Source organism: Equus caballus, chromosome 3 (genome assembly GCF_041296265.1).
Source record: "Equus caballus isolate H_3958 breed thoroughbred chromosome 3, TB-T2T, whole genome shotgun sequence".
Lineage (NCBI taxonomy): Eukaryota > Metazoa > Chordata > Mammalia > Perissodactyla > Equidae > Equus > Equus caballus.
The window spans coordinates 8,021,779-8,036,773 of NC_091686.1; the positions used below are offsets into that span (position 1 = coordinate 8,021,779).

At 47.2% G+C, this 14,995-nt stretch overlaps 1 protein-coding gene across 1 annotated transcript in view; it reads right to left on the reverse strand.

Annotated features, from left to right (window-relative positions):
• Positions 1 to 5,040: 5,040 nt before the first annotated feature.
• The window catches only part of LOC100050915 (liver carboxylesterase 1), a 31,901-nt gene continuing 21,946 nt past the window's right edge, over positions 5,041 to 14,995 (reverse strand). Inside the window, exons 8-13 of the mRNA XM_070262949.1 lie at positions 13,747 to 13,887; positions 11,804 to 11,884; positions 11,394 to 11,541; positions 6,765 to 6,896; positions 5,697 to 5,769; positions 5,041 to 5,416 (exon numbers count right to left, since the gene is read on the reverse strand). Coding sequence (XP_070119050.1) covers positions 5,233 to 5,416; positions 5,697 to 5,769; positions 6,765 to 6,896; positions 11,394 to 11,541; positions 11,804 to 11,884; positions 13,747 to 13,887 — 759 coding nt within the window. The 3' untranslated portion in view covers positions 5,041 to 5,232. The remainder of the gene's footprint in view (positions 5,417 to 5,696; positions 5,770 to 6,764; positions 6,897 to 11,393; positions 11,542 to 11,803; positions 11,885 to 13,746; positions 13,888 to 14,995) is intronic.

The following is a 14,995-nucleotide window of genomic DNA, read 5'->3' on the forward strand; positions in this document are numbered from 1 at the left end:
AGAGGACAGACGCTTTGCAGAGAAATGCTGTGTGAGTGGAACTTCCTGAGCACTTCCCAGGTGCGGGAACTGGATTAGTTCTGTCTTAGAGGCTGGGAGACCACCTGGGCCTGAAGGTGTTTAATCTCAGTTCGAAGGAGGAATAAGAGCTGGGAAGCTCCCACCCAAGCAGCCCCTGCATGGCTAGGACTCCAGAGGCTGCAAGAGCCGAGAGATTACTCTGAATGCCGTCCCTGGATGTGTCAGCTCAGGCATGGTCACACTGTTTGGGGACATGATGGGGAGACTCGGCCTGGGGTGCAGTCCTGGCCCCATCCCCGAAGCAGGTGTGGCTGCATGGACTCTGCCCACAAGAGGGCAGCAGAGAACCATCAAATCGGTGCCTTTGGCCAGAATCAAGGGATGAAGATACAGATGAGGAGGGGCCCAGAGGTGGATGGTAAACAGTGTCCTGCGCAGGAAGGAAGGGGTGCTTTGCACTTAAGGACTCAGGCTCTGGAGCCAGACTGCGAGTTTCATGTCCCAGCTCTGTCACCAGGGCCGGCTTCATGGGCGTGAGACCTGGGCAGTCACACAGACCCGGCTCTCTGAAGGCCTCCGCAGGCCTTATATGCTTCTCTGTCACCATCATGATATTCTTAATAACTTTTAAAATGAGGATTATTTTACTTTGCACAACCTAATTATGTAAATTATATAGTTCTATTTTGCGCTGTTAATTATGTAGCTGGTCCTATCCATCACTTACTAGTTGAGTTTTCTTGGCCCTTGTTCTAACCTCATAGGGTTCCTGTGGAGATTATTTGAATTAATATGAAAGTACTTTATTATGAAGACACATAATAAATATTCAATAACTTTTAGTTACTATTATTAGTATAGACTTCAAAGACATAATCACAGGTCACCGAAGGCTGATGTCCACCTCCACCTTGTAAAGATCCATGAGTCCATCCACCTAGTCCCTTTGCCAAACACTTTCTAGGGGACCATGAAAATGAATCTGACCTGGGTCCTGACCCTGAGGAGCCCACTGTCTAACAGGAACCCCTCTGCTCACCAGCTCCCTTGCCTTCGCATTTATTCTTGGTGCCAGTGCACAGAGGAACACAAATGAGCTGATGGCACAGGGACTGATGGACAGGACACGTTGGCTGACCCTGGGCTCACTGTCCATCCCTCATCCAGGTGCTCACCTCCTGGACTGACCGGGGAAGCTCCAGGCAGGGCCTGCGGTTACGAGGTGCCAGCTTCAGAAGGCTGCCACTCCCCAGTGCCCTTCTGAGGGGGAGATGTGGGCTGCTCTGCTCCCCATTGTGTAGTCACAGCTGTGCAGTCTAGGCCAGGCACGCAGGCCAAGAAGGACTAGTGTGCACAAGCCACACACTGGTCAGGGATGATCTCTACTGGAGGGTGACTGACATAGCCAATCACACCTTCTATCTCAGGAAGGTTGGACTGAAACTGTGCAGAGAAAGCCAGAGGTCAGGGGAGGGGACAGAGTCCAATGCAAGGTCACAGTGAGCAGAAACCTTAGTATCAGACCCAGAGACATCAGTAAGAGTTGCAGAAGCAGAGGCTAGAGGGGCTGAGTGACCATGAAGGGGGACAGCCAGGTTAGTGGGTGGTACACGACACTGCAGGGGAATTGACACAATGACCTTGTTGTCGTAGCTTCCTCGGGTTCATCTCCCAGATGACATTCTTTTCCCCACAAGGTCTGGTCAGTGTGCTGCTTTCCTTCTTCCTGCATTCTGACCACAAGCCCCAGTCACTGGAGAAATCCTGGGTGGGCCTACATTTTTGCAATCCCTAGGTACCTGGAAAACAACTCCTTTATTTGTCTGCTCCTGCATTCAGCTGTGCATGCCTGCACTCAACACATGCTCTGTGCAGGGCCCTGGAGACACAGGATCTATAAAAAGGGTCCTCCTTCAGGAACAAACTGAGCAGGTGAGGGGCTCTCTACGCTGGCTGTACTCCATCTCCACATAGGGAGCTTTTAAAAAGTCCTGATGCCCAGGCATCTCCCCAGAGGAAAGGAATGAGAACCAGGATGGGGCCCGCGCAACGGCATGTTTTAGAAGCTGCTCAGTTGATTCCAATGGGCAACCAGGATGGAGAATTTCTCATCCAATGGATTTCTTTCAGCCTCTATAGGTTTTTGCTTCTTTTAAGCCGGCCTGAATTTTGTTCATCTCCAGTCTTTCTTTTTCATGTTTTTTTCTCCTTTCTTTTTCTGCTTTCCCTTCCTCTATTGTAGGTCATGACTTGGTGTAGATCAGGCTCCAGCTCATGCCACCAGTTTTGCCAAAGATTAGTTAGTCATAAATATTTAAGGGAAATGTCCTTTGATGGCACTTTCAAAGCCCCTGGTCTCTCACAGCTGCCTGGAATGTGGAGGCAAAGCGTGTTTGATAGGGTGGGTTTCACACCCTGGAGCTGGGCAGGGAGGGGGAACAGCTGTAGGCAGATGCAGAGGGAAAAGGAGTGGAGAGTATGGTCAAGAGGGAAAGACCCTTCATGCGTGGAGGGGGTCAATCAGGGGGTGGCCAAGCAGTGCAGTAGAGACACTGCAACTTAGGCACAAGGAGGCTCCAAGGTTTTGCTGATGTCTTCTGGGTGATTTGAGCCAGTTCCTTCCCCTCTCTGGGCCTCCTTTGTCCATACATAGGTGGTCAAGTGCCCTTCCTGATGCCCTTCTATGTCATGTCCTGTCCTTTTCCTCTGGTTGCCTTCAATATTGTCTCATTGTGTGTCTAGATGTGTGTGTTGTCCTGTAATCCTGCTTGGAGTTGACTGATCTTCCTGGATCTAGGCTTCGATGTCTGTCATTATTTTTGGAAAATTCTTGGGCATTAGCTTTTCAACTATGTTTTCTGCTCCTTCTTTCTGTCTTCTCCTCCTGGGATTCCAATTACACCTACGCTGGACCATTCCGTATTGTCCCACATCTCTTAGATCCTCTCTACTATTTTCTTCCCACTCTTTTTCTCTTTTTACTTAAGTTTGGTAATTTATATTGACCTTTCTTCAAGTTCACAGATTCTCTCTTCAGCTGCGTCAAGTGTACTGATAAACGTGTTGAAGACATTCTACATCTGTGTTACCATTTTTACAAAATTGTAACATTCCAATTTGCTTCTTTCTGCTGAAATCACCCATCTCTTGATGCAAGTTTTCCATATAGTTGTTTTGGATCCCTAGTCTGTTAGTTCTAACACCTGGGCCATCTCTGACTCTACTTCTGTTGATTCTTTTGTCTCATGTTAGTGGAATTTTTTCTTGCTTTTTGTGTGTTTCCAACTTTGGATGAGGGATCCAGAGTCCCCCTGAGCAGCAAATGTGAGAGAGTAGAAAATGAAGTAAATAGTATGTATGAGTGGAAATGGTCATACCTCTTCTGCTAGACTTATAATGTGTATGTGTACGTGTGTGTCTGTGCGTGTATGTTTGCACGTGTGTGTGTGTGTGTGTGTGTGTGTCAGGACAGTTGAGTCCATTTATCAAGAGAAGAGCAGGGCTTGGGTTTCGTTGTTGCTGTGGTTTTCTTCAGTGCACCATCCGATTCACATTCTTCCGGTGCTATCTTGTGCTTAGGGCGAGAGGTGCTGAAAGGTTTCCCCAATGTTCCTGTTCCACCCTCAGCTGTAGCCCTGCCCTGTGCACCTGCCCCTCAGAGAAGTTCTCTCTCCACACTGTCTCCCTCCCCCAGTGGTACATTTCTGCTGCTCACTCCTTGATGCATACTACCTCGGTGCTGGCATCCAGGAGTGGTCTCTCTTGTCCTGGTCCAGCCTCAGCCTTAGGCAGACCCTCGTCCCTTGGTCGTGGAGAGGGGGCTTTCTCAATGATTGTGCCCCTCCCCAGCAGTAAAAGACCTCTAAAGACCAGGACCCAGGAGGGTCTCTTTTCCCACTCCCAGGGGTAGAGGGTTTTTAAATTTTCCTCTTCTGCAGTCTTAATAGGACTCCTCCAGGGCCCCAAGGGAGGTGGGTTTCCTGCCCTTTTACAATGGTTTAGGGATTTTGTTCCTTAAGGGTGAAGGGTCTTAGCAGGGCTTCAGGCATGCAACCCTGAGGCAGGCTTTCTCTGGTCTCACTATCTACTCCCCATCTTTCTCAGCAGCCCCTGATGGAGGTCCATGGAGAAGAGTCTGGATACAATCCCCCGTGGGTCTGTGGCTCCCTAGGATTTTATAGCCTCATACTAGTCCACACTTGGCCTTTAGCACTTGATTAGGAATTTTAGAGTAATTCTACTCACACCCACGGTGACCCCATCTTCCACCTGTAGCAGATGGTGAGTCAGCATCCACATCCCAGCTCTGCTCCAAAATGCCTGTCTTCCTGAGAGCTCAGGGTAATTGTTCACCTGCAACCTCAGCTCTTTGAATCATTCAGGAAAAGTCATGATTTTGAGAATATCCAGCTTTTTCTTGCTGTTAGGGTGGGAGTGACACTCATTAGTGGTTTCTACAAGTAGCAGAGGCCAGGAGTCAGCCCAGAGATGCTGAAAGAGGCAGTTTTAGGGTGATACTTCAGGGACTCACTCCAAGATGGTCACTGTTTGCACTTCTAGTGGTGCAGGCTGCAGAAGGGGCTCAGATGAATTGTTGGAAGAGACGGCCTCAGGGAAAGGACTGGGAATGTACTGTGTATGTTGGAGAAAACGTGTAGACCTGTGGAAGGGTTATTAAAGGCAACACAACAGTGGCATAGGGTCACCATGGCACTTCCCCTACCCCCAGACTCCAGGTACATCTTCGATTTGTGCATTCTCCATCTCTATAGGTAATTCCACAGGGAGGACAAGGACACTGCACTCTGGCCAACCCACATTCTGTTGTTGGAAGGTGTTGAGGGCCTACAGACCTGGAGCAGATGCAAAGTGTCCCAGGGCCCAGCCTGCTGCTCTGCTTGTCCAGAGGCCAAGTCAGACCTGTCAGAGGCAACTCTCTGCAGATAGTGCCCTCTCTCTTCATGCTTCTCTCTAATGAGGATGGACAGCTTACCCTCCAGTTCAAGACACAGACACTGACTTGGTCTCCAAAAGAACATTTATTTCAAAAATTTGGCCACATACAGAAATTGCCACTCCCTGGTCTCTGTCCACCCCCACCAGATAATTCCCCAGCCTCCACAATAAGGTGCCTCTTTGGACTTTAAGCAAATTTGGTAGAACACACTGTCTTGGCTCCCCCAGGCCCCCGAGGCCTGACAGGTAGCGTATTCAAAGTTCAACATGTTCTGTCTGTTGTTGCTTTTCTGCTGCCTCCTTGGCCAGGAGCTCAGTCCAGAAAGCCACTTCCTTGTCTTTCAGCTTCTGGGCTGCCTGAGTGGTGACACCAATCTGCAAGTACCCTTCCTTCCGGTCGTACACTGGCCAGTGGGGCAGCCCCTCACCATTGGGGTTCCTGGGAACAGAATCAAAGAGATATTCTCCAAATCTACTGTGTGGTCCCAACAATCCTTTGAAATTTTCAGGGATGCCTGGTGTCATCTCTGCCTAGAGGCTCGTATGCCTCCAGAGACAGGCAGCTCACTATCTCCTGGGCAGCCTGTCCATTTTTAGAGAGCTCTCCTGTCAGAGAACACAGGTCTAGGAGTTTGACCATCAAACGTTAGAAGCTACCCTTCCCAATAGATATGCCATACCCCTTCCCATCCCTGCTCCATCTTTGCTGTCAGGCTCACCCAGTCCGAGCAAAGTTGGCCCAGAATTTCATCACCATCTTGCTGAGTTTGATCTCCTCTTCTGAGGCACCCTCTGTGGGGAAGAAGAAAAAAAGCCGTTGCTACTCAGAGTGTGTTTAATGGGCCCACAGCAGCGGCATCACTTGAGAGCTTGTTAGGAAATCAGACTCTGAGCCCTTACTCCAGACCTCCTGAGTCAAATGACGCATTTTAAGAAGATCTTGGGTAATGTATGTGCACTTCAAGTTTGAGACTTACTGATCTAGTAAAGGGCTGCAGCCAGTCCATGGGTGGGTGGCGTTTGTCTTCTGTGCCTACCAGCCCTTGCCGTCCCCCTTCAGAGTCACAATGCTGTACCCTAGGCTTTGCATCACAGCAACCCCACCCCCTATGATTGCTCTCCTTTGAGTTTTAACTCAATCTCCTTCACCCACCCACACCTCCACAGAATCTCATAAATAACAGAGCTGTAATGGTCCTAAAGGTTCACCCAACCTGGAAATCCCCAGAGGCACTGGTGTATCACAAATAGCCCTGAGGTGGGTCATATGCGCTACATCCCTCACTGTGGATAATTAAGGCATTGAAGACATTTGTGAAAGGTTTTCTTTAAAATATTATATTATTAACATATTAAGTTTGAAAAAATATGAGTTTTAGAAAGATGGACAGATTGTTGGATAGGTAAATAGACACACAGTAGCCCTGATTCAAGGTCCACACCCATTCTAACCTTTCTATAAGTCAATCTGCTATGCTCTTGTGAGCGGAAATGGGTGGTGGCATTCTCGTCCTTGATCCGGACCTGACAAGTCACCAACCGCTTGTCACATTGATGCTCAGCTCTGGATTCTTGTAGTGACCATGAATGAGGGCACATGGACATACATTCTCTATCATGCATGGTGCAGCAAGAGAAAGGTTGGGGACGCTTCTTGTTCAACTCTGTTACGGAGAATTTGGGAAACTAAGACCTGGAGAGAAGGAGTAACTTTCCCAAGGCCACCAAACTGAGATTTGTACCCAGATCTCCTAATCTGAAGTTTGTAGTCACCAAAGGGAGATCACCTTTTAGAAATGGGGCCCCGAAGACAGAGAAGATCTCATCTCCATGGTCCCCTATCACCGTCTTGGGTCTCATGGCTGATGAAAAGCTTGGGCGGTACTGAAACTCATACATGAAGGTGGAGGCTCCGGCATCTGAGAAGACATGGATTCATACACAGTTCATTTTACCTGATGCACACCTGGATGGTATCAAAGTCTCTGGGGGCCCTGAGCACTCAGGGAATTGGTGGCACGCCTGTGTCCTGAGTATACAACAATGACAATATTAATAACAGCTGCCATTGTGAGTGTCAGCTGTGTGCTGGACACTGAGTGTCCCTGCAGGAAAGTCCTGGTTATCAGCGTAATGGAGAAGTAGTATTTTGCAAAGGTTCTGTCACTTTCTTATGGGTGTATAGCTGGTGGAGGTGCAATGGGATTTGAGCCAGTGTTTGTCAAATGAATGAATGAATATTAAAAGAATGAATGAATGACTGTTGAAACACTAGATAGAGCCATTCAAAATAACTATCATTATAGGGTCACTGGGTCAATTCACATAAACTCCTTTGCCTACTGATGCATCCACACTCAAGAACACCTACAAACCTCCAGTTTACACTACTGGATTTCATTGATAACAGGCTAGTTTCCATTCCTTTGGAAAATCCCTGCAGCCGAATAGGTGTCTTCTGTTCTGCCCAGTTTTGAGAGTTTCCAGTGTTTTTTCTCACCTATTCTGAGAAAAATGAAGCAAATCCAAGATGCTGGTGTGAAAGCACAAATATTTAAATACAAACACATGCAGAAAGGGGACAATCTGTGTCTTGTGTCTCAGGGCACCAGAAACTCAGCCCTTCCTTTTTCTCTGTCACCTCATGTATCTTGCTTCTTCCTTGGCCTGGGGAGTGTTAAGGTGGTGGGAGACAGAAGAGGGGCTGAGGAACGACAACATTGCCTCTCTCCTGCCCTCTCTCCTCCTCTCCCCTGCCCCCTCTCTCACTTCCCCCTCTCCAAGTCCCAGAGATGTCAGTTTTTCTATTGACTGCTTCACCAGAGCTGCCCATCCCTGCTCCCTCAGGTGTAACTCGTGGGCCACCTGGCCATGGCTGTTGACACTTTGCATAGATCATATTGCCTGTGAGGAGTTAAGGGTCATATCCCAAGTCAGGCTGGTAGAGAAACTTTACAAGTTTTCCCTGCCTAGGACAAGGTAACAAATTTGGGAAATGCAGAAAAAAGGAAAACGTACAGGAAGATCAGATATAATCTCACCATTCAGAGAAAACTGTCAATATTTTAGCACATATCCTGGTTTTTGGTTTTTTTTTTTTTGCTTGAGGAAGATTAGCCCTGAGTTAACATCCATGCCAATCCTCCTCTACTTTGTTTGTGGATCACCTCCACAGCGTGGCTGAGGAGTGGAGCAAGTCTGCACCCCGCATCTGAACCCACAAACCCGGCCACCAAAGCAGAGCACCCAGAAGTTTAATCACTTGGCCATGGGGCCAGCCCCACATGTTCCTCTTACGTATATAAAGTTGAGACAATATTGTACATGTTATTATGTAAATATTATAATCATTTCTTCACATCATTAAATAGTCAGCCACATGATTTTACAATACATGCTGTGCTGACATGAGGAAGTAGAATAATTTATTAATTGCCTCCCACTCCCCATCATTGCACCCTTGGTTTGGGGAGAGGAGATGTTTGGAAGAAGCAATCCCCTGCGGTTCAGGAATCCACTTGTTAAACAGCTGCTTCCAGGTCAAGCAGAGCTCCCTGAAAGGAGGGGTTCACCTCGCCTCTGCTGCCCAAACGTTTTAGAGAGGAGCTCAGAACACAGCCATAGAGGAGAGATCTTCTGTGAATGAGAGAACTTATTTTTGGCACAACACTGCCCAAAAGATATACTTCTTTTTCTCTATTTTTTAACTTTCTGCCTTAAACCACTGAGATTTATAAGATCCTTACAATCACAACACGTCTTCAAAGTAAAGTAAGGCACAGATTTAGATAATTACAGTTGGGAACAATGAGACAAGCAGAAGGAAAGAGAGAGCTAGTAATCAAAAATATGCCAATTGAAACAGTGTGATGATCTCTACTTTTTGTTCTTTATGGGGAGGAAAGGCTTATGAAATTGGCAGTGTTATTTTTACTTTTTAGCCTGAGTGTTCCAGGTGAGAGAATTAAGAAATCCACCTTTTAACATTGGAAACCAATTTCACAATCTGTATCAATAACTTTAATATGCTCCTACATCCCAGCCTAGTCATTTTACTTCTAAAAACCAATCCCTGGAAAATTATTAGAGACCACATTAAAGATTTATGAAAATTAGGCTGAGAAGAATGTTTTTCTGGCATCACAATGTGAGCAGCCAGCCAAAATATCCAATATGATAGGAATGCTAAGATAATTTTTTTTTTGGTGAGGAAGATGGGCCCTGAGCTCACATCTGTGCCCATCTTCCTCTATTTTGTATGTGGGATGCTTCCACAGCATGGCTTGATGAATGGTGCTTCGTCCATGCCCCGGGTCTGAACCTGTGAACTCCAGGTCACCAAAGTCGAATGGGCGAAAGTGACCACTGCACCACTGGGCCAGCCCCAAGTACTAAAAAAAATTTTAATCCATGAAATGATGGATGTCTTCCATGAGCTTTTACTGACACTGAGGAAAAGCCAACAATATAGTGTTCTATGAACAAAAACATAATATAAATTAATTTTTAAATTTTATGTAAAACACAGAAAGGTCAATAGAAGAAAACATATCAAAAATCTATCGTAGAGGGGCCATCCGGGTGGTGCAGCAGTTAAGTTCGCATGTTGCACTTCTCAGTGGCCAGGGGTTCACTTGTTTGGATACCGGGTGTGGACATGGCACCTCTTGGCACACCATGCTGTTGTAGGCATCCCATGTATAAAGCTGAGGAAGATGGGCATGGATGTTAGCTCAGGGCCAGTCTTCATCAGCAAAAGAAAAAAGAGGAGGATTGGCACTAGTTAGCTCAGGGCTAATCTTCCTCAAAAACAAAACAAAACAACAAAAAAATTTATGGCAGATACTTCTAGGTGGAGGTGTTACAAGTTATATCTAATTTTTTCTTTATGTGTTCCATATTTTCAAAACTTTCCACAACTATAATATATTATATGTCATTATATACAAATTTTATATTCAGAAAGTTCTTTTTTTATCAAAAAGACAGTAAAAAGAATACACAAAGGAAAGAATAATGTTGACAAAATCTGTGTAGTCCTGTTAAAAGACCCTGAACTCAAAGTCATGAGATTTCAGATGAAAAACACAAGTCTGGTGTGGCTGGAGCAGCAGATGATGCAGACAGGGATACCACAAATCAGACAGGTAGGAAGAGGAAAGTCCAAGTTCATGAAAGAACAGGTCTGACCCAATGGCCCCTGGCCGAAGAGTTTCATCAGGACCCTTGGGAGGAGGAAGTGTTAACCAGCACCTGTACTTTACTGTCCCTAGTGCTCGGGGACATGGTAGGTCAGCTGTAGCTACTTTTCACCTTGCTCATCATGTCCTTAATTTACAGCCCTCCCAGCAAGGTTAGAGAGAGAGGTCTGGAGCAGAGAAGCATTTCCTGGCTTGCAGACTAGTTGAAGGAGGGCTCCTAGCAAAGGAAGGGTTCTGTGAGGACCTCAGAAAGGGACCCAGAAGGGACACCTTCTCTCTAGGTGAGCTCATCCACCCCGACTTCACACCCCACTCACACAGCCTTGGGTCAGTGTGGGAGGTCCTGTGGTAGACCCAGCACACACCAGGCTGGACAAAAGCCAGCCGCAGACGTTGACCCTCGCCAGACCACCCGGCCCCACACCTCCCGCTACTCATTTCTTTCAGCTTTCTTGGTCCCGGGCAGCCCTCTTGGTCTTCTGCTTGGCCTCATTTTACCTGTAGCTCCACCAGTTAACGAATTAGTTTGAAGCTAATTCTGGACCTTTCAAGATGCATCTTCTAAGATTTGCTCTAGCCCCATGGACTACAAAAATTTCAAGCAAGCAGTGCTTGTAGCAGACACTGTCAATGCCTCACCATATCCTCGACTTCTGGACGTGCCAGCCTGACTTCCACCCCTGGCATCTCTAGCTCTTTACCTGAGGTCTTTGGCCACCAGAGACCACCCTTCCATGTGTACAGCGGGTCAAAGCACCAGAGAATTAACAACCACTTGGGAACAGCCTTCAACCAATGACTCCTGGGAGTTGGGGGATAAATACTGGAGCTCCCATGCTGCTCACTCAGAATAACCCTGAGAACGTCTTCTGTGGGTTTCCCAGAGCTCCCCAACTCCAGTGTCCACATAGGTACTTGCTTGACAGGGCAGCATGAATTGGCTTCCTTCTACTTCTTGTTCACTTCTCCATTCCCCTATTGGTGTCTTCTGGGATCAACTCCAAAATAAACTGTTTGCATTTGCATCCTTTTCCCAGAGTCACCTTCTGGTAGAAACCAACATAGGACAACATGCCACCCTAGGCCACATAGGAAAAGCCTTGCAGGCCCGACCTTCAGCAGTTTCCCCATACCTGTCTATGCTGAGGGGTGGACGGACAGACAGTGAAGCTGGTGAAGTCAGTGTCCCTCTCCTACCCAATCGTCAGGACTCACCTCTGTGGAGCCGGGCCACAGTCACAGATGGGACACCAAACATCACATCCCCCATCAAGTCCAGGAACAGGTCTTTCTTTTTGACAGGGTCGTCTGTCCCTCCTAAATACTTCTCAATGGCCACTGGAGTCAGTTCCTCAGGGATGTGCTGAAATGGGTCAAGAGTGAAAGTGACCACCCACCCCCCACCCCCAGTAAATGACACAGCTTCTCTTCTTGTGTTAATGGTGAGCCTCATGAGCCCTGTGCAAATATCACCCCCCTCGGGTGGTGGGTAAGAAAGGTAGAAAAGTGGGTGCAGAACTTTCCCGCCCCAGTCCTCATTCTGCCATTTAATTGCTTTGTGATTTGGGGCAAGCTCCTCCCATCTTTAGGTCTCAGCCAGTTCCTGTGACTCCCTAGACTCTTACAAGGAGGGTGGAGGAGTTCTGCAAGAGGGACGTGGCTGTCCTCTGGTCCATCTTGCCTTCAGAGAATGGGTAGCCCATCATCTGTTAAAACAATGGTTAAGCAATCGTGAATCATTGGGAATTAGCAAGAAGAACCAAACTGACCAACCAACCAAACCAATGCAGGTTGAAGGTCACCTTGTAATGTCTTCACAGTCAGGGTCTTTGAAGATTTGGGTGAAATTAATTAATCAAACTGACTTGTTATATCCAGATACTCAAGGGGTACAAACAAGAGAAAGCAGATATTAAGAAAAGATGTCCCAGCTCTTTGCAGTATGTATGCGCATATATATGTCAGGCTAGAGTCCCCACAATGGTCATCAAAACAGAGTGGGAAGGCTTAAGCCAGGCTAATGTGGAAGTGGAGGGCTCTGGGCAGAGGACACAGAGCTCACAAATACCCTCCCTGTCTCAGCTGAACTGAGGGAGCCCCAAATCCTGCCATTATGGCTTTGGTCCTTTCGTGTAACTGCTGAAATTGTTCTGAAGCGAGAATACATCCCTCTGCATATAACAGCTCCAAGATGATCTCTAGAGTAACAGAATTTTTGAAACTCTAACAAGGCCCTAGCAGCTTAAGACCCTGTCTTTAGGATGGCACAGCTTCCCTTAAAATGCCTGCCTGAGAAAGCACCTGCAACCAGGAGAATTTACTGTTTGTTCCAGCCACACCTGCTGAAAGGTTGATAGGTCCCTGAACCCCCTCTTAGAGCAGTTACTTTAAAGAGTTTGCAACTATAAATCCTTTCTCTGACCTTTAAGCTGTAAACAGACTACCCGAAACTGTTTCCTCAAGGACCGGAGAGCCATCTCTCTGAAAGCAAACTCTGAGGGGATGTCTCTTGCTCTCTCTCAGTCCCTGTGGGAGGATAAAAACCTAACTGCTTTGGGTACCTTGCTCCAACATATACCACTGTCTCCTGTCATAAAGGCAAGAGAGTGTGGGGGCTGGTCCAGTGGCTAGTGGTTAAGTTTGACCACTCTGCTTCAGTGGCCTGAGGTTCACTGGTTCAGATCCTGGGCGTGGATCTAAACACTGCTCATCAAGCCATGCTGCGGCAGGCGTCCCACATAGAAAGCAGAAGAAGATTGCCACAGATGTGAGCCCAGGGACAATCTTCCTCAAGCAAAAACAAAACAGAAAAAAGCAAAACAGGAAAGTTTACTTCTCCTCCAATGAACACCATTGACTAAACCAGGTGGCCTAGTCCCATAGAAAAACTACCCTGCATACCCCGTGCCTTTCCCTGAGCACATGGACCCTTTGAACAGGCCCCAAGCTTTAGTTTCAGGGACTTGAGCTCAGTTCACCCTGGACTCTTTTCCCCACTGCAGTGATATAACTGAATGAAACCTGTCCTCACCACTTACATTCCTGTCGGCTTGATCTTTGGCAGAAGGGACAGTCCTTCCTAGCTGTCAGCAGTCATTTTAACTCAGGAGGAAGCGAGCGCCTCTGAATGCTTGCAGTTGGATGACCAGGAGCATGTCTGGAGTTTATGGAGAAACTATGAAGGCATCAAGCCTGGGAGGAGAGGCTGCAGGGCCCCAGCCTCACACTCCTTCAGCCCCAAGCTCCTTCCCGTTCCAGGCCTCGGTTTTCTCATCTGCCCCGTGATTGTCTCTACAGGCCCCCCAGCATTGACATTTCAGGATTCTTGGATTGGAGAACAATCAGAGAGTGTTTGGGACAGGAGTACCCAGGGCCACACACGCAGGTGACAGTTGGGACATCTCAGAGAAGGTTTCCATGGAAATGTCAACTTGTGTGAAGGCGATGGCTGCCCTGGACCCCGGGGGAGGGGGGGAGGTCTGGAGAAGGAAGAGCTCCTGTGACCTGAGATGGGAGAGGTGATGTGAAGGGCAGGGGAGGTGAGTCTAAGAGACCAGCACATTCTCACCGTTGGAATAATCCAACCAAACTCCTGCTTGTTGATTCCGACGATGTAGGGAACAGTGTTGAACGTCTTTTCAGCCAGAATCTCCTCAGGCATCCTTGGCAGCAGCACTCCATCAACCACAGTGGGCAGGAAGGGATGGCTCTGGGGAAGAGGGAGCACAGTGTGTGCACTTCTCGTCTCAAGGAAACACCTTCCTCCTCATCTCCACCTGTTCTGAGCACAAGGCCAGCACCACAGACCTGCGTGCCCATGGCAGTGACCACAGAACTGAGGGTCCCATCAAAGGGACCAGAGGGCAGAACTTCAATCAGGGACTAGAGGTGGTAAGGTGATGGGGGCAAGTCTCCCTCAAAGTGGAATATATATGCATATACACACATTCATATAGATTCAAATATATATAAATATATAAATATATTTAATAATTGATATTATATATACACACTTTACATGTATTTCAATTAAAGTGTATGTACATCTATGTGTATCTCTCTCTACAGTCAGTCCTCATTATTCGTGGTGGTTTAGGTCTGTAAGTCCTGAACTCTGAATTAGCGAACACTGAGCCACTGCTCCCAGGGGAAATACGGGGTCATGTTCCTGCCAGTCACTGGTCACATTTTCATCAGCCGTGTTTTATTTGTGTTAAAAGAGGTCTTACGTAATATACATTTAGTATACATAATTAGTTATCTGTAGTTCTTATTTATAATAAAGCATCAGCTGAGAAGTGTTCCACATTTCCTGGGCCCTGGGTAATATGACTGTAATTTCCTTGTCCTTCAGCCTTGTGACAGTGCCGTCCACTATGCTGTTTATCATCATCTCTCATGAAACCACAAATGTAGCTGTTTTTCCACAGCTTCATCACACACTATGGATGTTGCTTTAGCCTTTCCAGAGGGGCCTCACGGCAAATTTCCTCCTCCTTTTTCTGGATGGGCTGCAGGGTTGATTCATTAACACTGAACGCACAGCTGACAGCGCTGTGACCCACGCCTGAACGAAGGTCATCAAACATACGTACTTTCTGCCATGTTGGGCACATCATGGCATTATTGTGCTTAGGAACACTAGACAGCCCCTTAGCACTATGCCTGGGACCATTTTAAACAGACAAACCACCAACAGAAAGCACAAGAATGTGAAAAATGTGGGACTAAATGAACCCTGGAAAGGACATTTGTTAATAGTATGAGACACGAAACAGAAGACAGTGTGTTGCCTTGTTTGATCTCAGATGGGAACA